We start from the raw sequence: 27422 nt of genomic DNA on the forward strand, positions 1-27422 counted from the left end.
GAAGATATTTGCACATCATACATCTGATTAGGAGTTAATATCCAAAATATATAAAGAACTCATGCATCTCAACAACAAAAAAACTAACAACCCAATTAAAAAATGGGCAAAAGACCTGAACAGACATTTCTCCCAAGAAGATATACAGATGGCCAACAGACACATGAAAAGATGTTCAGCATCATTAACTATCAGGGAAATGCAAATCAAAACTACAATGAGATATCACCTCACGCCCGTCAGAATGGCTATAATTAACAAGACAGGAAACAACATGTGTTGGAGAGGATGTGGAGAGAAGGGAACTCTCATACACTGCTGGTGGGAGTGCAAACTGGTGCAGCCACTATGGAAAACAGTATGGAGATTCCTCAAAAAATCAAGGCTAGAACTACCATATGATCCAGCTATTCCACTGCTGGGTATTTATCCAAAGAACTTGAAAACACCAATTTGTAAAGATACATGCACCCCTGTGTTCATTGCAGTGTTATTCACAATAGCCAAGACTTGGAAGCAACCTAAGTGCCCATCAAGGGACGAATGGATAAAGAAGATGTGGTATATATACACAATGGAATACTACTTAGCCATAAGAAACGATGAAATCCAGCCATTTGTGACAACATGGATGGACATTGAGGGTATTATGCAAAGTGAAATAAGTCAGAGGGAGAAGGTCAAATACCGTATGATTTCCATCATTAAGTAGTAGATAATAACAACAATAAACAAACACATAGAGACAGAGATTGGATTGGTAGTTGCCAGAGGGGAAGGGGGGAGGGAGGAGGGCGAAAGGGATAATTCGGCACATGTGTGAGGTGATGGGTTGTAATTAGTATTTGGGTGGTGAACATAATCTGTAATCTAAGCAGAAATAGAAGTATAATGATGTACACCTGAAATTTATACACTGTTATAAACCAATGTTACTGCAATAAACAAAAAATAAACAACAACAAAATAATAAAAAAAAAACTAATGCTTTTTAAAACTAGCAACTTCACAGTCTCATAAAATATTTTAAGTTTTTCTTAGTGATTGGTTTTGCACAATAAGATAGTCTGAAATAATAAGGGATTTTTTTCCTGTCAAGTTTGATTCTAATCTAGACTATTGCAATAGAGAAGCCCAGTATACATAAGACAGATATGCAACCAATGTGTACACGTGAGCTATAGTGGTTGGTAAATGGCTGTGGTCCTGAGTCCCCTAGTGGTTGTCCTCCACTGTAGCCCCTCCCACAGGACCCCCAGACCTCCCCAAGATCAAGCAATTAATGCACAGCACAACAGGCAGCCTCCAGGACCCTGCCCCAGCACTATGGTTAGCTTCTATTCTAACTGCTGTGTGTCTTGCCTTACCAGGCATTGGATATTTTGATATCATTCTTGGGTGGCTATATATAATACACAAAGGTCCAAGTGGGTTCTATAACATTAATGAGAAACCACAATTATGTATCAATAAAAACAAGCTATTAATTATTTGCACAAGAAAATATGATATCTCAAGGATTGATGTCAGATTAAACATCGTTCCCTCAGGGACCCCCCTACTTAAGCCCCCAGCTATGTGTCCCTATGATGCATTCTATTCTCTGCACCTTCACACTCCTTATATTTAAATGTATCTGCTTGTATAATGGCTGTTTCCCAGCAGACTGTGAGCTCTATGAGGGTGAGGGCCAGGTCTCTAGCCCCAGGGCCTAGCAGGGAGCCTGCTGGGTAAAAGGTGCTCAGTCAATATTTGTTGAATATGAATAAAGAAAGCTGTTTCACATAGGATTTTTCACTGAAATTATTTCATCGTCATTTGTTATTGTGATTTTTTCTGCCCTAAAAATATCTTTGGAATTTAGATGGCTCACTGTCTCTCATTTTGGTTAATTTAATTTTAGGCACAATTTGTCCTTTTCTTGACATGGTTGTTTATTGCACTGCTTGTGGTAGCCCTCATTCCTGATTAAAGGATGCTAGCCTGGAGATCTTACTTGACCTTAGGGACTTGACAGGTATATAATTATTGAATCGAATAAATACAATAATAATTGGAGGCTCAATTATTATTATAAGATATCCTAGTATATGCAACCTCAGTATTCCTTTCTCATTCCTCATTGTCCTTTCTTTGTGCCAATTCCCAGACAAGCCACTTTTTAGAGTCAGTATATTAAATCACAATTCATAGTAGCATGGGGAATATTTTTCAGTGTACGAAAGAAGGTGTGATGATGTGAGGCCATTTCTTTCATTTGGTATTTACAAAAATGATTAAAACCACATTGTTTTTATAGGACAAAATAATACAGTTTTTCAAAGGGTAAAAACAAGGTGAGAAAAGGTATTCTTTTCTCAAAACTATTTTATTTGAAGTATGACCAAAAAACGTTCTCATGGGCACAGTTATGAGAGAGAGAGTGACGGGGGCCCAACTCTAATGGAAGAGGCCATGAGAACGTCTTTAGCTACAGTTTCTGTTTTACTAAAGGATGAAATAAACACGGTCCAAATAGCTGAGTGTTTCTTTTAAACTACCTACCTCAGAGAGAGCAAGCTGGAAGCCACAAAGACTATGACACAAATCTCACAACTTAAAAAATACACGCTTAAGTGGCATTATGTAGAGGAGGCAGGAGAGTAGGATGAAAGTAGAAAGATTTTGATACTGCTGCTAACTAGCTGCGTGATATCAAGCAAGTCATCACCTTTATTGGCCTATTTTCTTAGGTCAGAATATTTGATTTCTAAGATTTCTTCTAGCTTGAAAATCTCATTATTCTAAGATTTTTGTGATTAGCGAAGGCTTAGACAGTGGTAGGATAATTTCTTGATTTGTGTGCTATAAAGGGATGTCTTAGGATAAATTCAGAAGAATCCAAATGATGTACTTATTCAGAAGAAAAGGCCCAGATGAAAGATGAATCCATTATAATGGTTCTCCAGTCATCAAGTGAAGTGCCCTGAGGAAAAGCATCTTTTTGGATAACACAAACTCACATGGTTCTAAAAACCAGAATGTTTCAGACTGCAGTCATTTATACTTCTGTGTTTTAAGACTATCCTGACAAAGTGGCAATATGTGAAGATAAAGTATATCTATATCTATGGTGGTCCTTCTGTATTTATGTGTGTGTGAATATATATGTATGCATATATATATATAATTATGTGTGTATGTGTGTGTATATATATTTATATATATATGAACACCCAAGAAAGAAAAATCTTCAGACACAAAAAACTAAGAGGGAGCCAGACCTGGTGGTCTAGTGGTTAAGATTTGGCGCTGTCGCTGCCATGGCCCGAGTTCATTTCCCAGTCGTGGAACCACACCATCCGTCTGTCAGTTGTCATACTGTGGCGGCAGCTCACATAAAGAACTAAACTAACAACTAGGATACACAATGTACACTGAAGCTTTAAAAAAAAAAACCCAAAACCCCAAAAAATCAGAGGGAGCCTATGTGTATGTGTCTGTATGTACACATAACACACACATACATACATGTCTATGTATGGCTGAATGCCCAAGAAAGAAAAATTTTAGACACAAAAAGCTCAGAGGGAGCCTAGAGCCAGAGAGGTAGACAGGACTCTACACTGCTGTAGTCCTAGGAGTTCATACCAGTGATGGCTAGGGGCCTGAGCACTACAGATATGGTCTGTGTTGGGGGAGAGGACTGGGACTACCTGCAGCACTGTGACCCTTGGAGGGCTACAACCTCAATGCAAAGGGTCCTAAAAAATCTACCGCCCAGCACAAGGAAGCCTATCGTTGCTGTAGGTCTAGGAGAAAATAAAAGTTTCTCATGAGAATTTGAACACTGCAGCCTATATAAGGGGTTGAATTTATACTAATCATATGGTGAGGCAAACCATAAGCTGAGAAATGAAGATAAAAAACTGGTTCTAGGGGTATCAACCTCAGGGGTACATGGCAGAGCAAATGTAAAGCCACTCGGAAGGGACTCTTCAACTCAGGCTACAACAGATTTCCTCAAAAAAAACAAGATGAACTCCTAATAAAAAAATTACAGCTGACAAGGAAACAGCCCACCATGAGGTAGAGTTAACAGACACAATAAACACTGGGATTTTCAGCCCAAGAACTTGAGATCACAGAATACCAATCTTAAGGAAAGTATAATATAAATTGTTTAAAATGATTAAAGGCATAAAAGACTGTACAGAAACCATAAGAAAATAAGACATATTAAGAACAGGTCGATATAAAAAAGTACAAATAGACCTTCCATAAACGGAAAATAGACATTGGAATAAGTTTAATGGATTAAACAGATTAGACACAGCTGAAGGGTCTGTAAAGTGAGTCGGAAGATAAACCGGAGAAAACTACCCAAAATGTAGCACAGAAAAATATGACCATTTATATTCTTTATATGAGATATTTTATGAGTAGTTTGAACCTTAGAATGCCTTTCAGATGAAGCAGTCAAGTTCAATATTTGAGCCACTATCTGTAAAAAGTGGTACCAGAACTCTATGTGCAATATGGCAGCCGTTAGCCACGTGTTGCTATTGAGCACTTAGAATATGGCTAGTGTGACTGAGGAATTTTAAATTATAGTTACTTTTAATTAATTTAAATTTTAAAAACTTACATTTGATTCAATTATTAGGAAACTCTTAGGTATGTTTGGAACAACTTGGGCATGTAAATCTACTTTGTGTGGAAGTAGATAAAATATTTGATGAAAATTTAGTGTCTGAATTGAGATGTGGTGTTAAGTAAAATATACACCAGATTTCAAAGACTTAGTATGAGAAAAGTAAAATGTTAATTTTAAAAATAATTGAATGCAGAAATAATACTTTGGCTATATTAAATGAACTATATTAAAATTAATGTCCCCTAGTTTTTTTTAATGTGGCCACTAGAAAATTAAAAATTACATATAGGGCTCCCATATTTCTATTAGCACTATACTAGAACATATACTTAAATCAAAAATGTTTGAGATTTGAGTTAGTCCCTCAGATCTCAAATGCTGAAGGTTGGAGAGTAGGGCATGGGGAGCTAAAAATTTCATCTGAAGACAGCTACTGCAGTTATAGGAAGCTCTACAAGCAAAGGAGTTACCTCCTTCTTTCTCACTAAAAATAAAGCCACTCCAAGTATTCTGCCTGCAAGTCGTGACTTCTTTTCCCTTAAGTTCCAGATAAAATTGCAGTGTTTAGGTTGAGAAAGTTGTTTCTACAATTATTAAAGTGACTATGAGCATGGAAGGCATACATATAAATATATAAAATGTGTATAACATACATATATTTACATACATACATGCATATACATACATATATACACACACATGCACACACAGGTGTACATATTTTTGGTTAGCTAAATTTCTCTGAGTTTACATGTACTAAACAGTGTCGTTTCTGAAATACTCAAGATAAACTCAGATTCTACTTCATTCATTCTCATCCTTAGCCTGCATATGATCCAGGGACCTTGTTAAGAGTGCCGACTTTGACTCAGTGAATGAATGAATGAATATATATATATCTCTCTCTCTATAAATTGCAATCTTTTGGGCCGGCCCCGTGGCGTAGTGGTTAAGTGCGTGCGCTCCGTTACTGGTGGCCCAGGTTCAGACCCTGGGCGCGCACCGACGCACCGCTTGTCGGGCCATGATGAGGCGGCGTCCCACATACAGCAACTAGAAGGATGTGCCACTATAACATACAACTATCTACTGGGGCTTTGGGGAAAAAAAGGAGGAGGATTGGCAATAGATGTTAGCTCAGGGCGGGTCTTCCTCAGCAAAAAGAGGAGGATTGGCATGGATGTTAGCTCAGGGCTGATCCTTCTCACAAAAAAAAAAAAAGGGCTATAAATTGCAGTCTTTTGTTAGTTCATTCATTTTATTTACCCAATGATCAAATAAACATTTGATAACGTGAATTTTGAGCCAAGTGTGCTGTGACAGAACCTTCTTTCCATTGGATCTTCTCCTTCTTAGGTCCCTTGGTATTTGCCTTGTTTATACTATATTTCATCAATTATTTTATGATCCACTAAGGAAGAAAGAATGCTGCCAATCAAATTATGACACATCATTGATTTTATGATGTAGTCCTATTTCAGAGATGTCAAAATGTGAAAAACAAGCATCTTTGGTGAAATACAGCATCAGCGTTCCGTAGATCTCACTTTGATACCCAAATGTTAATACTGCTGCTGGCTATCTTGACCTGGATGGCACTTCACACTTCCCTTCCCCATACCTGAATTCATTATGGCTCCCCCAACTAACCTCTACTTTCTTCTAAATTCTCTATCTCAGTAAGTGACACCATCTCCAGGTGATTCTGATGCAGATGGTTCTCAGTCCACACTCTGAGAAACACTGTTCTTCAAGGAGAGCCTCGATAATTATTGCCAGTGTTGGCAGTCCTTACAGCTGCCATTCAAATGGGTTCGATATTTCACTGTCAGTGTTTTCTTTCAGGTTATAAACATGCTAAGGACATCAATTGGCCTCACAATGCTTCCTCAAGAATCACTCTATACTTTTCTACTTAAAGAAGTGCCTGTTTGAGGTTACTCTCTGTTCCTTATCTTAAAACTGTCTCCTTATTTAGGACAAAATATTTCCAGCTTGTGCTTCAATATTTAAATATTCATTTGATTAAAACTTTCACTAAAGCATCATTTTTATTCTAACTTTTAGGAAGGAAATCTGTCCTGGGTGTGACATAAAGGTTGCAGTGAGGAAAAGGAGCCAGATGATAACCACTAATTCCAGTAACATGACCTTGAGATTTTTTAATGCTGGAAAAAACCCCCATTCATTCATGTACCTGAAATGGGTACAATCATGACTCAGTGCCACCACTAAGTGAAAAAATACGGAATGTGTTAAACTTAATCTGTGCGCTCTGAGGGCACTGCCCTGTATTTTTATTATTTAATTGGAATAAACCTATAAATATACCATACCCACCTTTAAAGCATCCTTTCTCCCCATAAAATCAAAATGACCCATTTAAAATCTGCAAATGGTTTAATTTGGTGTCTCAACAGAGTTAAGACTTAAAAGGAGACTAAGAACAAAAATTTTGATAACACTTTCTACAAAAAATGCTTTATTTAAAAATACCTTTTTAAAAAAGAGACAATTTTTATATACAGTTACTTAGTTTAGAAACAGTCAAAAACACAATAAAATAAACCCAGATTTCGAATTGATTTGTAATATACACAAGACTGGTGCTGAGCAAGATAGTTTAAATGTATGATTAATTCTTTTTGTCCCATCACATTTCAGTAATTCACATTTGTTAAAACCAGTGGTTGGGACTAAAGAAAAGGTCTTGTCTGAACTCTTTCCTCTTCAGGAAATGGTGGCCATCCTTCCCAGCAGACACAGAAATGGCAGCAGCTGGGCAGTGTACTCTTATTTGAGTGGCTCCTTGATCAAAAATACATCTCTACCACTTTTATTCTCTTCTTCTATTTTCTTCTTTGAAATTTATTTATATGTGGCTATAGTGCCTGGTCATCTATACCACGTCTTTTTTTTTTTTAATTTAAAATTTTAAAAATGAAAGTTCTAAGGGCAAGAAGCATGAACTGCTATTGATAGCACAGAACTCGGCATAAATGCCCTTAGGATATCAATACTCAACATGATTTTGGTCTCCAAGTCAGCATTCTGAGCACTATGAACCAATCTTTTTTTTAGCATGGTACTGAAATATTTCAACTCACATTCAAACATCTGATACAGATTTGTAATAAAACAGGAGAAATGGCTTGTCAAACTAAAGTGCCATTAGCTACTATATTCAAGAGGCTATCTTGATTTCACAATTTGAAGTTTTTAAACTTTTTTTTAACCAACCACAGACATTGCTTCTCAAACTGGGGAACCCTAGCCATTTTCCTAGAGTGTCAATTTTACTCAAAGATTTGGAAAGAAGTTTAAAAATTTTCTAATCTTAAAAAGTTCTGTCGAATATATTCACAAGCAAAATCAGTAATTTTAAAGATAAACCATACAACTTCAAAGAAATTGCAAGTTGACATTTTGGACTATGCCCTCACACCCTGTCTCCTATGAGGAGTATCTCAGTAGTAACATCTGTGAAGCAATGACCTAGGAGATCCTGATTTCTGAAAGTGTAGCCAGGTCCTTACAGATAGTAAATACTAATAAAATTCCAAGTCTTGACTCATTCTCTTGAGTTCCATCTTCAAAAATAATGTAATTCTCTGATTGTATATAGTCCTGTCATACTGATCAGGAAGACAGTCAACGAAAGAACTCTGGACTGATTTTTATTTTACATTGTTTAATAATTAGAGGAATGCTGCAGTCAGAGAAGATTGCTGGCTTACAACTAAAAATATACAACATATGTCATAAAAAATAGCGGAACTCCTGAATCCAAAAGATGAGAACTTGACCCACTGAAAATAATGGGAACAGTAACTGTGGGTAGTTTTATCCTTCTTTCAGATTCACATTTAATTACATCATCCCTGTTCCTTACTTCCCTCTTTGTTGAAGAGGTAAATACATGGTACCCTTCTGAGTTATTTGTCATTAATTATATTACCTCCTTTAGAACCCCAAACCCACTTGGGATTCTTTCAGTATGTCATGGGGGTAAACCCAAACTGCCTGCCAACAATAACTACTTGTCAATTAGAAAGTCAATGGTCATTTTCTGTATAAATAACATCCATAAAGAAGAAAGTGAAGTTACCAATGAAATTATATACGCCAAATTTACAAAGGATTTTTTTTTTTAAAACAATTGGTCAACTTCATAAGGCCATGTAAGGAAATCATAATCTGTAAATCAAGTTGTCATCCAACACATTTAATAATTAAATATAGTTAAATATGATATTGGATCAAAAATGATCCTAGATAGTTTAAGGATTAATCTCTTTAATCCCACAATTTAATGAGACCATCCCAACCACATGTTATGACTTTAGATGTTTCATGAGGATGCCATACTGCACCTATACACACTTTATCATGAGCTTTAAACCGACTGTAGAGTTTTGTGGTCTTCCAGTCCCAGATATTTAATTTTCCATTTCCATCTCCTGAAATCACATAGCTACAATGGGAAGAAAAATAAATTCAAATTATTCAAACACCTTAAACTGGTAAAGTGAACGAGGAACAGAAAGAATTTATCTTTTTCATCTTAATATAAAAAAAAATCAATGTGAACATACAATACTCAGTGAAAATAACAAGGTAGAGCGTACAGCAGTCTATAATTTAAACTTCTACCCCAAACTCTCCCCATTGAGCTACCAATCTACGAGTAAAAATTTATTTTTAACTTGCAACATTGGGAGACCCAGGGGCCACAATGAATGCAGTATCACAATTAATCTCTAGATAGAAACAGTGTAGATACCAAGTTCATATAAAGCCAGAGGACACATTTAGACCCATTCTACTGTATTAGACTCTACCACCTTCATAATTATTTTTTGGCTCCACCATCTTCTGAATATGTCTAAGACTGACTCAGAGGTAGGAGTCTAAGGCGCAATTACCAGGCTAAACATACTAGGTTACAGGGATTTCTGAATTATTTCTACCTATATATTTTAGCTAAGAAATGGGGAATGAATGCAGTTTCATTCTTAGAAAGACTCTGGGGATTCACAAATCTAGTGTGACCTAAAAATATTCAGAAGCTGGATTTGAGGTGCCAGCACAAAAAAAGCTATAGTGAAGTTGTTAACTTCAACAATGCAATACAGAATGAATTCTTCTGGAGTTCATTCAATCACAGCCACATAGTGATTACAGTCCTCCTAGCCTTGCTTAGAAAAGCAGAGAGAAAATAAGGCATTGCCTATATAGACAGGAATTTATTATGTGGGTAAAGGCACAGGACCAAGCAATATAAGGAGATATACTGAAGAACTTAAAAAAGCAAAATGTAGTTTTCGTAACTTGTTTTTGCCTTTTTATCTGGTATTTTGACATTCTGCACAGTTCTCATACAATTACATATGGGAAAGTGATTTGTAAAGTGGTGTTATTTGTACAAGAATAGTTAATATTATCATATTTGAATATAAGAATACATGAGAAGATTTAAACTTACCTCATGTCTGGTGAAAAGTCCACCTGACAAGCATAGCCTGCTACCATATGGCCCTTAAAGATTTTTTTCTTATTTAATCTAAATCTGTTCTGTGCTCCAAAAATTAAGATTTGGTTGTCCATTGACTGGCATGCTAGCCATTTCCCTGCAAATTCAATAAATGATACATTTTAGAGAAAGACTGAAAATTTTAACAAGATTTTTTATTTTAAATATGTTCAGTCATTAATATTTTGATCCCAACTATTTTATAACAATAGGAAAATGAATTTACCATGCCACCTGTAAAGTGTTACAAATATGTCACTGGCAAGAGGTATTTATACATAAAGTAATGAATTTTGCCCATACAAGCATATAGCATTGAGCACTCTCTATATAAAAGCTTTTTTTGTTTAAATAATGATATACAGAAATTCTGAGTTTAGCATTAATAGAACTAAGCTAAAATTTTAGGAAATGAAATTAGTTTGTAGTAAGTACAGACAACAGAACCATGGGGAGAAAGAGACTTACCTATGTTAATTATGGGAAAAAAAAAAGATTAGGTGAGAAAAACTAGGATTATTAAATAAAACTGTACGAAAAAAAGAGATGATTAAAAAAATTATAGTAACTGTTGCTGAAAGGCCACATTGCCTTTATCTACCCAGGATTCACCAAAGCCCCTAGAGCCTACACTGCAGTATCCTCTTGCATCCTATATACTTGTAGACATTATTAACCAAGGGAATGATCCTAACAATGCTCATAGTCTGAGCAGGTAAATGGCCTTGTTCAAGATGGGCACAATGTTTGTAATAGATGATTTAAAAATACACTGCATGAGGTGTAGATGCACAGTGACAAATGTGACAAAGTATACAAGATGGTGATTATCAAAATAGGACCCAGTTAGGTTGTTCTTCTCATAAAAATCACAGGGCATTTGACAAATGATCACTGATTTCCCTGTGGCAGATGCCCTGATGGAAAAGCAAACTATGTCTTGCCTCCTCTTCCTTGCTCCACATTCACAATAGCTACGCAAGTTAATTGCCTTTACGACAATACTGCCCCAACATCAGTTCCTCTACTTTAATACCCTCATGTCAAGCTACAATTGTATCAGTATACTGTCAGTATGTCTTCTGTACAAATTACCTTGTACTTAAAAGGCAATGGTTTATTGAATAGAAAACAGTATTAAATAGATTTATCTTTTTTATTTTTGCCTGAGAAAATCTTTTATAGTGAATTGCTGAGGTGTTCTCATTATGGCGAATCAGACCAAAATTTTCTATCTCCTGAATGAAAAAGAGCTCACAATAAATCACTAAATGAGTTGTTGAACATGATTCTGTTGGAAGGAGAATTATTAAAAAAAAAAAAACCTGATTCTCAGATGCGAATCCTTAGATGCTCAATGTTAGTTGCAAATCATTGTTTCTTTCATTTTTATTTTTTTTAAAAAACAAGAGAATGGGTGAGGTGACTCACATATGAAAACCAGTGATTATTTCTAATATTGAAAAGATTTCCTTATATAAGTACTGCCCACTGACAGACTTCCCCGAGGAGGGAATGGCCAAGGTTCTTTGAATACAGAAATCACACCATGTCCTAGAAGCGCATTTAAAAACACATGCTATCTACTAACTCACCATTTGGAGACAAAGTCACTGCAGGCATTGAGTGCATACTGGGTTCTGCTATATACTTGAAATCCACAGGGATATCCCTAAAAATTAAAAATAGCATATCAGAATAAGTAATTTTAAAAAGTACCTTCAGAAGAATTATCTTTGAAACAAAAGTGATACTCTTGAAATTATACATTTATTAAAATTTTCATGAAACTTCTTGGAGGAAGGACAATCACAAAATGACCTTCTATTGATTATAAATCTTTTACTTCACAAATGACTTTCCATGACAATTATAAGAGTGTCAGTGATTTAGTTTTCTAACTCTATTTGATTTAAACTTTGACCTTTATGTTGAAAAAAAGTTTGTTACTGGAAGTTCTTTAATAATGATCTCATCTAAAAATGTACCATGGTAGGCAGAAGCAAGATGTCTGAGGCAAGCCTACAGGGAAGTATTCCTATTTTACCTGCCAGTCAATCTTGTTACTATGCAAGCAGGTGACAGTGCTAAAGAGCCTTCAGCAATGCAAGTGGATGGCAGGCAAAGCTGTAAAGGGATCTGCAAGCAGATCGAGCCCATCCAGAAATCTCAGTATTTCTGGACGGGTAAGAGAGATTAAGTGCTTGGTACCTGGACATCTTCTGTTTTCAGTTTACATGTAAAATATTCCAAATGCGTACAGTGCAGGAGAAAGAGCATTAAAAAAATTCTCATGTGAGTAATACAAAGGAATAAGCAAAAAGAACAAAAATCCAATGCTAGTCACTTAAATCTAGAAGCATCAAAGGTTGTAATTGCCTTTTCATTTTTAGTATTGTCCATGATAAAAAACTCTTTAGTAGTTCTGAAGGATTTTGGTCTTGTTGCTCTTCATTAGAGACCAGAAATGTTTTTTACAGAGTAATGTGTGGGAAATGTAATCTGATAAATAACACAGAATACAAAGCAGCAATTTCAATTTCAAACTATGGTTCAAGTTCTAGTACTTTGATTAATTGGAAAATAATAATAATAATAATTATTATTATTATTTGCCTTTAAGTAAAGATTTTCTCTATCCATATATCCATCCATCCAGAAGAAGGAAGAAATGGTTAGAAAAAACTTCCATCAGGGTCTTGGTTAGAGGAAAAAAATTTCAGGTATAACCCGGGGAACAGTATCATTTGTCAAATCTTCAAACCTTTAAACTTCTAAAGTACCCATGAGAATTGACATTCAGAATGACCCAGATATACTGAAAGGACCCTCAATCTGAAAAATTTTTTCCCTCCTCATATTTATTATTAGCAGCTAGTAGTTTTATAACATGGATCAAAACATAAGAACATTTTCTAAACTAAATGAACCATAGTCCAGGTTCATATCGATCAATGTTTTACTAAAAGTAAACAAAAAATTTTAAACAGATCCCTTATTTCAAGGACACTTGGTACAATGAGCTCCAGAACAAGAAATGAATTTGAACACCTTGTGAACGTCATTATTTTTAGTAAAAATGTCTGCTAGGCATAGTTATATTTAATAAACACAACACTATTTTTTAATTAGAAACTGTAATTCAGTATAATAAGCTAATAACTTATATCTAACAAATAATCTTCAGTCTGGAAATGAAACCATTGAAAAAACCCTAACAAAAATCTATGAAATTTTAAAGATAAAAGATAAATAGTAGTGTCAACTGCTGTAAAATTTTCTTTTAAAAATATTTTAACAAAATAAATACCTTTGGGAGAAAACATGTCTATGACATGTCATGAATGTAACCGATGAGAATACCAAAGGCTGCTCAATATCTAATTATAATCTCTTAATCTCCTTTAAAATTGTATAATAGTTTTAGTTTGTATAGTAAAGCTTTTCCTTTAAGATCAGGAACAACACAAGGGTGTCCACATTCACCTCTTGTATTCAACATAGTACTGGAAGTCCTGGACAGAGCAATTAGGCAAGAAAAAGAAATAAAAGGCATCCAAACTGGAAAGGAAGACATAAAATTGTCTCTATTTGCAGATGACATGATACTATACTATATATAGAAAACCCTAAAGACTCTACCAAAAACCTGTTAGAACTAATAAATGAATTCAGTAAAGCTGCAGGATACAAAATCAATATACAAAAATCAGTTGTGTTTCTATACACTAATAATGAACTACTGGAAAGAGAAATTAAGACATACAAATGGCCAACGGGTACACGAAAAAGTGCTCAACATCACTAATCATCAGGGAAAAGCAAATCAAAACCACAATGAGATATTACCATACACTTGTGAGGATGGTTATTATCAAAAAGACAAGAGATAACAAATGCTGGTGAGGATGTGGAGAAAAAGGAACCCTTGTGCATTGCTAGTGGGAATGTAAACTGGTACAGACACTATGGAAAACAGTATGGAAGTTCTTCTAGAAATTAAAAATAGAACTACCATATGATCCATCAATCCTACTTCTGGATCTATATCCAAAGGAAATGAAATCACTATCTCAAAGAAATATTTGTACTCCCATCTTCAATGCAGCATTATTCACAACAGCCAAGGTATGGAAACAACCTAAGTGTCCGTTGATGGATGAATGGATAAAGAAAATGTGGTATTTATATATACAATGGAATATTATTGAGCCTTAAAAAAGAAGGAATGCTGCCATTTGCGACAACATGGATGAATCTGGAGGGCATTTTGCTAAGTGCCCTTAGCACTTAGCAGACAGAGAAAGACAAATACTGTATGGTATCACTTATGTGTGCAATTAAAAAAAAAAAATAGTCAGGGGCCGGGCCCGTGGCATAGCGGTTCAGTGGGCGCACTCCACTGCTGGTGGCCTGGGTTTGGATCCCGGGCGCGCACTGACGCACCGCTTGTCAGGCCATGCTGTGGCAGCGTCCCATATAAAGTGGAGGAAGATGGGCACAGATGTTAGCTCAGGGCCAGTCTTCCTCAGCAAAAAGAGGAGGATTGGCATGGATGTTAGCTCAGGGCTGATCTTCCTCACACACACACACTAAATAAATAAATGAATAAATTAAAAAAAAAAAAAGTCAAACTCATAGAAACAGTAGAATGATGGCTGCCAGGGGCTGGGAGGGTGGGAAAATAGGGTGAGGCTAGTAGAAGGGTACAAACTTAGTCGTACGATAAATAAGGTCTGAGGATCTAATGTATAACATAGTGATGATAGTTGATAATACTGTATTGTATAATTGAAATTTGCGAAGAGAGTAGAACTTAAGTGTTCTCACTAAACAACAACAACAAAAGGTAAATATGTGAGCTGATGAATGTGTTAATTAACTCATGGTGGGAATCTTTTCACAATGTATATCAAATCATTATGTTGTACACTTTAAATATATTACAATTTTGTTTGTCAATTATACCTCAATAAAGCTGGAAAAAAAAAAGAACTCAAGCTTTGGAATCAGTTTGATCTGAGTTTGAATTCTGGCCCTTTCACGTCTCATGGAACCTTGGGCAAATTACTTAACCTATCTTAGTTTCCTTATCTGTAAAATGGGAATAACAAGCATACCTATCTCATAAGATTGCTCTGCATATTAAATGAAATAGTTCACTTAAAATGTTTAGCGTGGCTTGCACATAGAAAGGGCTCAATAAATGTAACATTATTCATAATTATGACAATAGTGATTTCCTTAGATATTCAGTGCACACTATAAGCCAGGCACTGTGCTGGTCCTGGGGACAGATGGAGAGCATGACTGACAGTTCTTTCTCTCATCGTTAAGAACTTGTCAGGGAAGAGCAACAAATAAGCAAGCCCTAAAAAGCTGTGGAAAGCAAAAGGTTGTGTGGGATGATAGAGAAGAGTCCCCTATCCTCATGTGAGGATTGGTTAGGAAGGCTGCAATAGCAAGTGAGCATTAAACCGAAATCTACAGGATGTCATCATTTATAATAAAACAGTATTACGACTCAGAGTATTTCTTAAGCTCTGAGAAGGAAAGAAAAAGAAACATGCTAACATCACTCTTTGATTCAATCAAAATATTTTGCTGACCACTGCTCTATTTTAGAAAACACACACAAGTGTTCTTCAAGTCCTATAATTGGTGCTTCATTTAAATATTTACCAATTTCTTTTATACCACTCCAGATTTTAAAATGGAGCTAAAATATCATCTGAAGATAGAAACATCTGAAAGTTTAAGTACAATCAAATCGTTAAAGTATAATTAACACAAGTATATATATGTTTATTCTCTGGAGTATTGTGCAAATGATCTCAGGTGGCTCATATAAAACTTGGTGTCCATATCAGATTCTCTGCATGTAACACAATTTCCAGAAGTAAGAAAGATCTTAGTTATAAGATAGTCTTAAATCATGGACCTTAAAGATGATGCTAAGACTATATATAAAGTATAGTCATCTCTCCATTAATTGGGGGTAATCTAAAGGGTGTACTGGTGGTGAGTGTGGAAGAAATTATAGTTAAATTACATTATACCTTTAGTTACCCAAATTGCCCTGACAATGGTTACGGACCTACTCAGCTCCCCAAAGTGACTCAGTTTCAGAAGGAAATTACTGGCTGTAGTTCAAGGCTTCCCACTTCTTAAGGCAGAACAAGTTCTGGAGGTGGGAAGACACAGTTTCTAGTCCCTGCAAGGCTGTAACTATGGTTGAGCTGTGCTTCATAACTGACTATAAAAACAAACATTCATTTAAACAAAAAGATTACTATGTACTTTTTTGTAAATAAATTATAAAACATGATCTATGATACTTGGTGAAACTAGCTTTAGTATTTCTTCACTTTAGAAAAGTAGTTTTTCTTTTCTCTAGGAAAGCAAAATTAACCAATATATTCTGATTATATTCTACAAGTAAAACATGTGTTTTTCACCATTATGGGCTATGAATGGCAGGAGACAGGGGTGATGATAGGGGGCAATTTTCAGCACTGAATAATCATAATGCAGACATTTAAAAAAGTAAGAGATTTTTCAGTATTTTCTTTGGGTTGGTTCTGAGGCCAGGATCTTATACTGAATCCCTGGAGTAACCAATATAGTCTATACATATGTGGCCTGTACTTCTCATCAGCCATTTGCAAAGACATATAAGATACCTAGTAAAGAATGTAAAACAACACAATACAAACTTTTCACCACTGCAAGAAAAATGACTCAAAATATATATCCTTTAGATAGACTATCCAAAGACTATGAAAGGTAGCGTGAATATAGAATATAGAATATAGAATATTTCTATATTCTGCGTACTTAAATAGTTAAACAGTTTGACTGGCAAGCCAGAGATCACAGTTGTGAAAATATTCAAATGGTTGCATATTATCAGGCTTTGTCTTTGGCTACAAACTTTTAAATTGCTTGCTATATATAAATCAGATTTTCTGATAGAAACTCACCATTCCCAAACCCTTAGGCTCTTATCATCAGATGTGCTCACAAATCTCCTGTTCTCATCAACAAAAACAATGGTGTTGACAGCTCCCAAATGTCGATCATATTCCTGCACAATTTCTCCACTTCGAATGTCCCACTGTATATCAAACAAGAGAAAAGGTAAAGAAAGAAGTGGAGCAGATTTATGAAAACGAACAAAGATCATAATTATGGTAAGTGAAGAAGGAAAAGATCTCCAATATCATATTTTTATGAATTTACTGTTTTCTCCCAAGAATAGAGCATCAGCAGTCCCTAAAAGTAACAAACATTACATAAGTTACTATTCCTTATTCCATCCTGACACATCATAACGCTCAGGAATCTTAATGAAAATACTGGGAAAAGACTTACTTGCACAATCTTTTTATCAGACATCCCAGCCACAAAGAGATTTTGCTTATCTTCATCAGGGTTAAATTTGACACAATAGGGTACTTTTCGGTTTGTAAATCTTGATATACACTGTCCTAAAACCAAAGACCCAAGTTAAAGAAGGTAAAATAAATTTAAACACTTGAAGATTAAGATCCAGAGACCATCTGCTTAATAAATTTTGAGGCTGTAAGGGCAGCCTGCTTGTTCTTTATTGTAAATGACATTGTTTTCTTTTCAGGGATTTTTAATGATTAAAAACAGTTTTTTCAGAAGTAAATTTGTGTCCTCAACTGCAGAATAGATGCAGCTCTCCAGGTGATTACAATGTGCAGTTAGAGTTGAGGAGCACTGCTGAAGAGGTTAAGGGAATGGGCTTTGGCCTTAGAGAGACCTTGGTTTGAACCCCCTTTGACCACTTACTAGTTGTGTGACCCTGGAAAAGTTACCTCTTTGAGCCTCAGTTTTCTCATCTATAAAAATAACAGTACTCATCTCATAGGGATATTTAAAGGATTGAATGAGATACTGCACATAAGTGCTTAGCACAATGCCTGGTAAAAGTAAGCGTTCAATAAATATCAGCTATTATTTTTACCCTTAAAATTCAGTAAGATGAAAGATGATTCTCTATATAAGATTATATTAGCCACAGTGTACTGATTAACCTGTCTGTGAATATGTAAAACCAACTGGCCCACGGAACTTGAGACTGACAGTTTAATCAATTTGAGAAATTAAATTTAATTCTGTTCATCAGACATTTATTGTGCTTCTATTATGTGCAATGCAGTATGCTGGGTGATGTAGGGAAACAAAAAGATCAATTAAATGGTCTACGGAAGATTTCAAATTTGCTTATCTATCAATACGTTTGCTTTATAAATCGTATTTGGTGGAAACAAAGTTTCAGTGAAAGAGCTACTTATGTAGCTGAGTTTCAACTCGACATTTTGATATTAGCTGACAGCCAATGGTATGAGAATTAGCTGTTAGAGAAGTTACCATTTTGCCACAGAAGACCACTCACATTGTTTCATTTATAAACGATAATTTATAAGATAAACATGTATGAGTAGAAGTGAGCTCTTACCTGTCTCAGTGTCCCAGAGCTTAAGATACCTGTCATAAGCTGCACTGAGGAACTGTGTTCCTGCAGTATTAAAGCAGATGTCCCTAACAGCCTTACTGTGACCTAAAGGCAGAGATGACAGAAATAGAGTTGAGGCGAAGTATCTTCTCTTAAAACATATGAGAAACAGCATGAAACAATGGTTTTCAAGCTACTCTATGAGTCAAAATCACTAGAACCCCATTCCCTGATTTAATGACTCAAAATACATCATGTGTGGGCTTGGGAATGTAGGTGGTTCCCCCCCAACCCCCTTCAAAACGCAGCTCAGGTAATTCTGATGCATAACATTTAGGTAAGAACACAGAGAAAAGATCTAACATTTTCTTTTTAAAGTCTGTTGTGGCAATCTCTTAATATGTAATACATACAACTGATGACTACACAGCCAAGAATTTAGAAAACATAACAGGCCAATTATTGCCAATGAAAGAGAAATGACTGCTGACATTTTGGAGGTTCATTCAGATTACTCACCAAGCTGGAAGTGAAAACAAAGTGACCTTAACCTAAAGTTCATGAAAACTGTAGTCCTTGTTCAATAACTGTATATTTCTGTGATCACATTACCAAATTTCATAGAAATGGATTTAGAATCTCAGAGACTAAACCTTTTTTTTTTTTTTTTTTTTTTTAATTTTTTTTTTTTTTTTTTTTAGATTTTTATTTATTTATTTTTTTCCCTCCAAAGCCCCAGTAGATAGTTGTATGTCATAGCTGCACATCCTCCTAGTTGCTGTATGTGGGACGTGGCCTCAGCATGGCCGGAGAAGTGGTGCGTTGGTGCGCGCCCGGGATCCGAACCCGGGCCACCAGCAGCAGAGTGCACGCACTTAACCGCTAAGCCACGGGGCCGGCCCGAGACTAAACCTTTTTGAATACAAATATTAACTTCTATTTTAAGATAGCATTCTGACAATAAATTAATTTTAAGGTGCTTTGCTTGGAAATCAGTCTTGCCAGACCAATCAACTCTTTAGAAAGGTTGCTGTTTGTTAGTGCTGAGAAGTTGATTCTGACTCCTAGCGCCCCTGTGGACAGCAGAGTGGAACTCAGCCCGGTCTTTTTGCGCCATCCTCTCACTTTCTGGTGCTGTATCAGACAATGCTCCGGTGCTAATCACAGGGTTTTCACGGCCAATTTTTCTGGAAGTGGGTGGCCAGGTCCTTCTTCCTAGTCTGTCTTAGTCTGGAAGCTCTGGTGAAACCTGTCCACCATGGGTGACCCTGCTGGTATTTGAAATATGGTGGCACAGCTTTCAGCATCACAGCAACAGGAAGCTGCCACAGTGTGACAACTGACAGATGGGTGGTGTGGTTCTCTGACCAGAAATGAACCTGGGTCGCAGGAGTGAGAAGGCCGAATCTTAACCACTAGACCACCAGGGCTGGCTTTTGAAAGTTACAACGACAAATAAAATGTGGCTAAATGAAAGCAAAAACTTTCCTATTTTTTACCACCCCACCATGACCAAGACTGCCCAGTACAATTGTGCATGGCACAAACTGTCAACCACACACGGCAGCCCTGAACAACCACCACCAAAGAACTCTAGTCAGGCAGTATGTGCCATGGCAATTAGGCATTCTTTTCTACAGCAGGAGTCCCGGTCAGAGCTGCTATCATCTTCCTAAGCAGGAAATTTTCAGTTTTCCACTGAAAAACTGTCTGCCAGTATGGGGGAGACAGATGGGGATCAAATCCACTCCATCTGCAGGAGCCATTTTGTTCCCCTGGACCTGCTGAGAGCCTTCCCACAAGTGTTCCTGTGGGCTGCTACAGCGTCTTCGGCAGTATTTGTGCAGTGAGGCCCTAAAATCATAACGAGGCCCTGTAGAATGGACTCCTGTTTGAATCTAAAAACAGAGCCACTCTGATTCACAAAAATAGTATTTCAATGTGATACAGTTAAGCTTAGAAACCTAACTAGCCTTCACACGAAATCTGACAAAGATAATAAACTATTCTCTACTGAAAAGCCTTGCCTGCCACAAAGCTGTCCTCTCTTTGTGCCTCTTCTTTCCTTCAGCAGTTCTCTCAATCTCATCCTTTTATATGCTTTAGTTGCCAATTCTCAACCTTTCTTCAAAGCTTAACATCTGGCTATCTAATTGCTTACTGGACATTTTCATCTCAATATCCCAAAGGCAGCTCAAATTCAACGAATCTGAAACCTCCCCATCCTCTTATGCTCCCTCTCTTGGTGAATGGGACCACCATTCATCCAGCCACCAGGGCGTCACCCTAGATTCCTGCCTCACTCTCATCCCTCACATCCAGTTACTCAGTCCCATTGATTTTAACTCTTCATTGTTCTTTCCTTTCTATCTCTGCTCCTGTAGTTCAGGCTTTCATCATCTCTAATCCAGACCAATGAAATAACCTTGTAATTCATTTCCCTGCCTCCAGGCCTGCCACACCAAAGCATCCTCCATACTGCCATTGTGATCTTTGTAAACTTCAAATCTGATTATGTTGCTTTCCTGGAAGAGCTATTTAGTAGCTGGCCTCCCAAGGCCCTCAGGACAGAATCTAAACTCCTTATTAATGACACACAAGTTCCTCCATGCCCTGCCCCCACTACTTTTCTCCACTTTCCTCTCTCACCATCTCCCATACCCTGGCAATTCTGAAATATACGTGGCTCCACCAGAGCAGCATGCTTTCTCATACCACTTTTGCTTTTGCTCTGCTGCTGTCTCTTCCTAGTTCTCTTCCTTCGTCTACATGGGGAGACTTACTCCCCCTTCAAGACTCAGCTCAAGTCTGAGAAGACCTTCTTTCATGTCAGTGTAGTGAAATTACTGTCAATGATATTATCTTGGTTTAACAAGTCTTTCCAAACAGATTTATAGCCAGAGAAAAAAGAAGTATTACCAATAAATGTTCGCAGACAGCGCCTGTCTCCATAAACCTCCCATAGCTGGGGAAAAAAACAACACATGGAAATATAAATTTAATATAAGTCTTTGATAAAATCACAACTTTCAATCAATAACAACAGTCATATGCTGGCTAGGTGTGTGCATATCTGTGTGGGTATAGGGGATTTAACGAAAGGCATTACACATCATTAAACGTGCTGCTAGTCTGTGTTGCACTATGTGGATCACACACACACAAACTAAACTTTGAAATCTGATATTTAAAGATACATCAAAATATCAAGAGAACTTAACTTAGATGGAGCTAATACAGGTGATTTTCATTTTCTTTATGTTCTTTTCTGTATTTGATATATTTTCTATGATGAAAAGTTTCTACTTATGTAATATTATGAAGTACTCAAAAAATTAAATGTTATTAAAACTGCCATGTTTATAACATTTTGGTACTAAAAGGTTTTATTTTTAACTTTTCTGAAGTAACAAGTATTATAGAAGCTGTATGAAAATGATGATCTAGACTAAAATGTAACAGGCTCACAATTTTCTTCACATCTAAAAAGAATTAATACAATAGCTTCAAAACCTTCATTTTCGCCTGCCTCAAACCCAGCCCTCAACAATGTTGCTAGTGCTCTCAAATAGAAAGCATTTCCCAGCGCCAAGAGGATAAAGTCTCCGTTCCATACCAGGCAAGGACCTCCAGGACCTGGTTCCCTGCCTATGACTATAGTCATTCTGTGTCTCTCAGATTTTAGACTCCAGCAACCACAAAACTTGTAGTTCTCAGCACAACCATGCTGCTTCATTCTCTTGACTCTTTTCAGACATACTCCACTCTCTATGCGCCCCCCACACCCCCCTTTACTTAGCCTTCCTGTTAAGGTAGATTTTTTCTTTGAAACCAGAACACCTTGTGCCTGCCTCTACAAAGATCACTTATACCATAATGAAATGATCACCCTAAGGGCAAGGGTAGTGTCTTAATAATTTTTTATCCTCAGCCCCTTACACATAAAATGTTTATAGAAGTGACCTAAATTGAATTCTATGCTTTGTTTAACTGTTCAAAGAGAGGACCATAATCTCAATTAACAAAGTGAAAGTCAATGGAAATAAGAGTTTTTACTCAAAACTGTTGGCCTGTCATTTTAAGCTACTAGACACAAATGCCTAAATGGCTGCTCTCATAAAAAGAAGCTGCCTTATTTATATATTGTTAATATCCATGAATTATTTACAAAGAATAAAATTTTAACGATTCAACCTTCCAAGCTCCACCAGCACTATAGGGTTGATATTTATTGACCATCATAACGATGTGGACACAGAACACACAAAACAGATAACTATTCTTCCAGATTTAAGATTTTTAAAAGGCTTTCTCCATATTCAAGTTGACATGCATTGGCAACTGAGTTTTTTCTATCACCCACTCTATGGCTGAACATCAGCTAAAGGTAGAGCTTCCCAAGACTATAAAAAGTGGGAGACGAGCCCTAGGAGCAGCTCTACTTGGTGCCTACTTGCATTTAGAAGAAAAAGGATGACATATTATCTACTCTCTAAAAATGGGGTTTCTATCACACGTCCTCTCTACCTCATAAGGTTCTGAGGAACAAACGAACTCAGTTACATATTCAAAGCCTCTATAAAACGCATTATTAGTGATTAAATATTTATGTGTCTAAAGCCAAAGTGATTGATTACGTTGTGGAAGCTTACAAAAGAGTGTAGCCAATTGGACCACAGAGCCATATTTTGAATCAACATGTCTGGAAGCAGTTCATAAACTACTGCATTCACAGGGCCTAAGAGAAAAAAATTAGCCTCTAATTGCCTAACAAACCCAAATTTATATATAATTAACCAAATAGATTTAACCAAAGCACTAGCTTTGCAGCACTCCTACTCTGTTACTGAAAACTCACCTTAATTTTACAGTCCATGGAACAAGACAGCAATAAATGGCCAGAAAGAGGAAATAATCTGACAGCACTGACGCCCTGTAAAAAGGTATTAGTTATCAATCAGAAGCATTCTAAAATCAGCTGAAATTAAACATAAGAAAGGGCAGTATATTTTCAAGCAACTTAATTTACTATTTCTTCTTTCCAAAACACATGCGACAGAATCACCTTCATTAGCAGTCTTAGAGAAGTCTTTATTGACATTAAGCTTTTGAAGATTTTTTTTTTAACCTTTAATATTGACTTCCTCGCCCAAGGGAATTCTTAGTCAATCAAGTTGCTAACACCCCCACTCCTCTCCTTTTTTTTTTTTTTTTTTTTTTTGTGAGGAGATTAGCCCTGTGCTAACATCCGCCAATCCTCCTCTTTTTTTTGCTGAGGAAGACGGCCCTGGGCTAACATCCGTGCCCATCCTCCTCCACTTTATATGGAACGCCGCCACAGCATGGCTTGCCAAGCAGTGCGTCGGTGCGCACCCGGATCCGAACCAGCGAACCCTGGGCCGCCACAGCGGAGCGTGCGCACTCAACCGCTTGCGCCACCGGGCCGGCCCCTCCTCTCCTTCTTTTACTTAGTCCCTTTGCTCTCTGCTAAGAGCTGGAAATTGTCAGTTGGAATAGTGCAGATGACAAAGAATGTCAACATCCAAAGTCTTCAAGTATCTTGTCTCTGCATTAGTTTAAATATTACCATAGTTTATAAACCAGGGAGCATCTAATCTTCTTTGAAGTGTGATAACCCCAAGAACTGAGGCAAAATTACTAAGGCTTTGGTGCTAGTACCAGCACATTATTCACTGACTTGGTGTCCAAGGGTGGCAAACTGTAGCAGAAACTTGTGGGGAGAGGCCTGGGCTACCATAAGGAGTCAGGACACCAAATCATGAATGCTTATGTCATGGCCAATCCAGATGACCTTGAAGACTGAGTAGTCACTTGTGACTGATATGTGTGAGTACCTCCAAAGCCTAACTCAGGTTTACCTTCAATTTGGCTTCCTTGCTCTACCTTGACTTCCCCACATCTTTACCAGAAACACTGAATGTTCCACAACAATAGCTGAAACTTTATGTTGGCTTCATTATTATGCATTACAACACACAAAAACAACCAATTGCTTACTTTTGTGTGTCCAGACCACACATGAATTTGTTTTTTGGGAAGATAACACTTCTCAGGTGGCACAGTTGACCGTAGATTAACACCAACATCCTGAGGTATGTGAAGATAGGACCTGCCTTGATAGTCATACATTTCTTTAACTGAAACAAGAAGGTAAAGGAAAGCAGTGAACAATACAAGCCATAGTCATGAAATCTATATTCTTAAAATGACAACAAACATTTTATTCTTAGGGCTATCATTCCATATCAAGGTTTAGGTAATAACACTCTGATGATAAAACCAAGAGTCCGTTAAAATTTAGTTGCTTGAAATCATTGCTATTATTTACAATCAGAGACAGTATTTTGGAATTCCTAAATACCCAGAGAATATCAGACCCAAAGAATATCAGACCTTTAAATAAGATCTATACTTCTTTTACTCTATTACACATTTTAGTGATATATAAAAAAGACTTGACTGCAGCATAATTACAGCGACGGAAGAAAAGACAATACTTGGGCCTCATGAGTCACTGGCAAAGAATCAGAAGCAAAATAGGATAAGAAGGAACTTAAAAGAAAAAACACCAACTATCCTTTTCCCCTGCTTTCCTCTTTTCTGCTCTTCTAGGTTCATTTTCCATTCTATTTTCTACTTTCAACACAGACTTTACAATAAAGTCACTTGTGGGAATGAAATGACATAGTATATATAAAGCATTTAGTAGCATGCCTGGCACAGAGTAAGTCTTAATAAATGGTCGCTGTTATTGTTATTAGGGCTGCAAGCACCACAGCACTAAATACACTTCTTGAAGATAAAACTGGAGCTTGAGAAACCAAATACAGCCTCATCAAACCCAAATATTTGACATGTGACATTATTAGAATAATCAATACTATCAGTGCTGAATTACTCTTTACAGTTTCAGATAATCACTACACACTTTCCTAAATAAAACTATTTATTAATGAACCAGGTACATTCTAGAATATTTATAATTTATTTTGGTGAATATGCATTTATTTCCTTCCACAAATCAAAATAAGTATGAGAGTCTTAATCTCCAATCTATTCACATGAAAAAACAAAGTTCATTCTTTTGAAGTATAATTTAGTCACAGTTATCAACTGTGAGGATACCTTGAAAATATTTCATTTGGGTTAAAAACAAAAGGTTAAAATGACTAGAGTACTATTAACACACCGAAAAAGTCAATTTCATCTTAGGAAAGAACATGTGGACCATTCAGGTTTCTTCTTTATCATTTTTTTTAATTCTTCAGCACTAAAAAAATTATCTGTGGCTATCATTAATTATGTGATTTTCTCTCCTTTATTAGAACATAGAAGAGTTGGCTATAATTTCTTTGGGATCCAAACTGTCCAATATAATTCTTAATATAATGAATTATAGCAGCTGATTAGTAAGGACAATTGATATTATATGAAGAGAGGACAGAGTAAATATCTGCAAGTTGACCATAAAAATCAAGAAGTATAAAAAATACATTACCATGTAAGATGGTCTTTTCCTCTCCAGGTTTCTCTTCTTCCTGTTTGCCTTTTTTCTGCCTCTTTGCTGTAATTTCATCCAATTCTTTTTGTTCTTCCTAAGGAAATTAAGGAGTAAACTTTAAAATGGATGTTCTAGAATGCCATCATTGCCAAAGTTGGTTATAAATTTTTTATAATGAGGTCCACTTTTTGGCGAAGTAATATCTTCAAGTCAACAGATGATGTCTCAGGATAACAATCTCAACTTTTCTATAGATCACAAAATGGCATTAAATACATATGGGTACTGGTTAATACTTTTCAACTCATTTTACACAAAATCTATCCTTCTGGAACACCTAGAAATAAATTTAACATATTATGCTAATTATGCAAGTGAAAAGACGAGGCAATTAGAAAATCTAGTACCAGAAAGGAAACTAAATTTTAGTACACAAGGTTGTTCTTCAGTAAATAGCTTTCACATATTCATAAGGATATATGCAATGACTATAGATTTGTGACACAATTTTTATGGGAAGAGCAGTGGAAGGAAGGTGGGGTAGTAGAAAATATCATTTACAGCAACAAAGAAGTCAACAGATGATGTCTAAAATAAATAGCAGCCTATATATATTATTGAGATATATGAATATAAGATACAGCTAGAATATAAGCTTTCATGAACACAGAATTTTCTTGATCTTATCCATTGCTGTATCCCTAAGACCTAGAACAGTGACCGGCTCAGAGACAGTGGGATTAGGAGGTGGGGAGGAACAGGATAGGGTTCTATAGTTTTACTTCATATACTTCATGTTATTTTTTTTTAAAAAAATAATATAGGGGCCGGCCTGGTGGCGCAAGCGGTTAAGGGCACACGCTCTGCTGCTGCGGCCCGGGGTTCACCGGTTTGGATCCCAGGCGCGCACAGATGCATCGCTTGTCAGGCCATGCTGTGGCGGCGTCCCATATAAAGTGGAGGAAGATGGGCATGGACGTTAGCCCAGGGCCAGTCTTCCTCAGCAAAAAGAGGAGGATTGGCAGATGTTAGCTCAGGGCCAATCTTCCTCACAAAAAAAAAAAAAAACAACAATATAGATATATTACTTTGTTAAAATTTTTAAATAAATTAATCAATAAATAAAACCATGAATTCTAAAATCACAGACAGGCTGAGTCTATAGCTACTATCTGAATATCTGGTATCAGAACGGCAGCTACCATGACAGCTTAGTAGCATTATCAAGGTGATTTTTATTAAAGAT

General features: G+C 36.5%; 1 protein-coding gene across 1 annotated transcript in view; it reads right to left on the reverse strand.

Moving 5' to 3' along the window:
• Positions 1–8840: 8840 nt before the first annotated feature.
• CDC40 (cell division cycle 40) overlaps positions 8841–27422 on the reverse strand; it is a 45761-nt gene continuing 27179 nt past the window's right edge. The window contains exons 6-15 of the mRNA XM_058566464.1: positions 26174–26270; positions 24673–24812; positions 23513–23587; positions 21574–21619; positions 18658–18759; positions 17544–17659; positions 17153–17286; positions 11765–11841; positions 10122–10266; positions 8841–9110 (exon numbers count right to left, since the gene is read on the reverse strand). Of these exons, the coding sequence (XP_058422447.1) occupies positions 8933–9110; positions 10122–10266; positions 11765–11841; positions 17153–17286; positions 17544–17659; positions 18658–18759; positions 21574–21619; positions 23513–23587; positions 24673–24812; positions 26174–26270 (1110 nt within the window). The 3' untranslated portion in view covers positions 8841–8932. The remainder of the gene's footprint in view (positions 9111–10121; positions 10267–11764; positions 11842–17152; positions 17287–17543; positions 17660–18657; positions 18760–21573; positions 21620–23512; positions 23588–24672; positions 24813–26173; positions 26271–27422) is intronic.

Source organism: Diceros bicornis, chromosome 23 (assembly GCF_020826845.1).
Source record: "Diceros bicornis minor isolate mBicDic1 chromosome 23, mDicBic1.mat.cur, whole genome shotgun sequence".
Classification (NCBI taxonomy): Eukaryota; Metazoa; Chordata; class Mammalia; order Perissodactyla; family Rhinocerotidae; genus Diceros; species Diceros bicornis.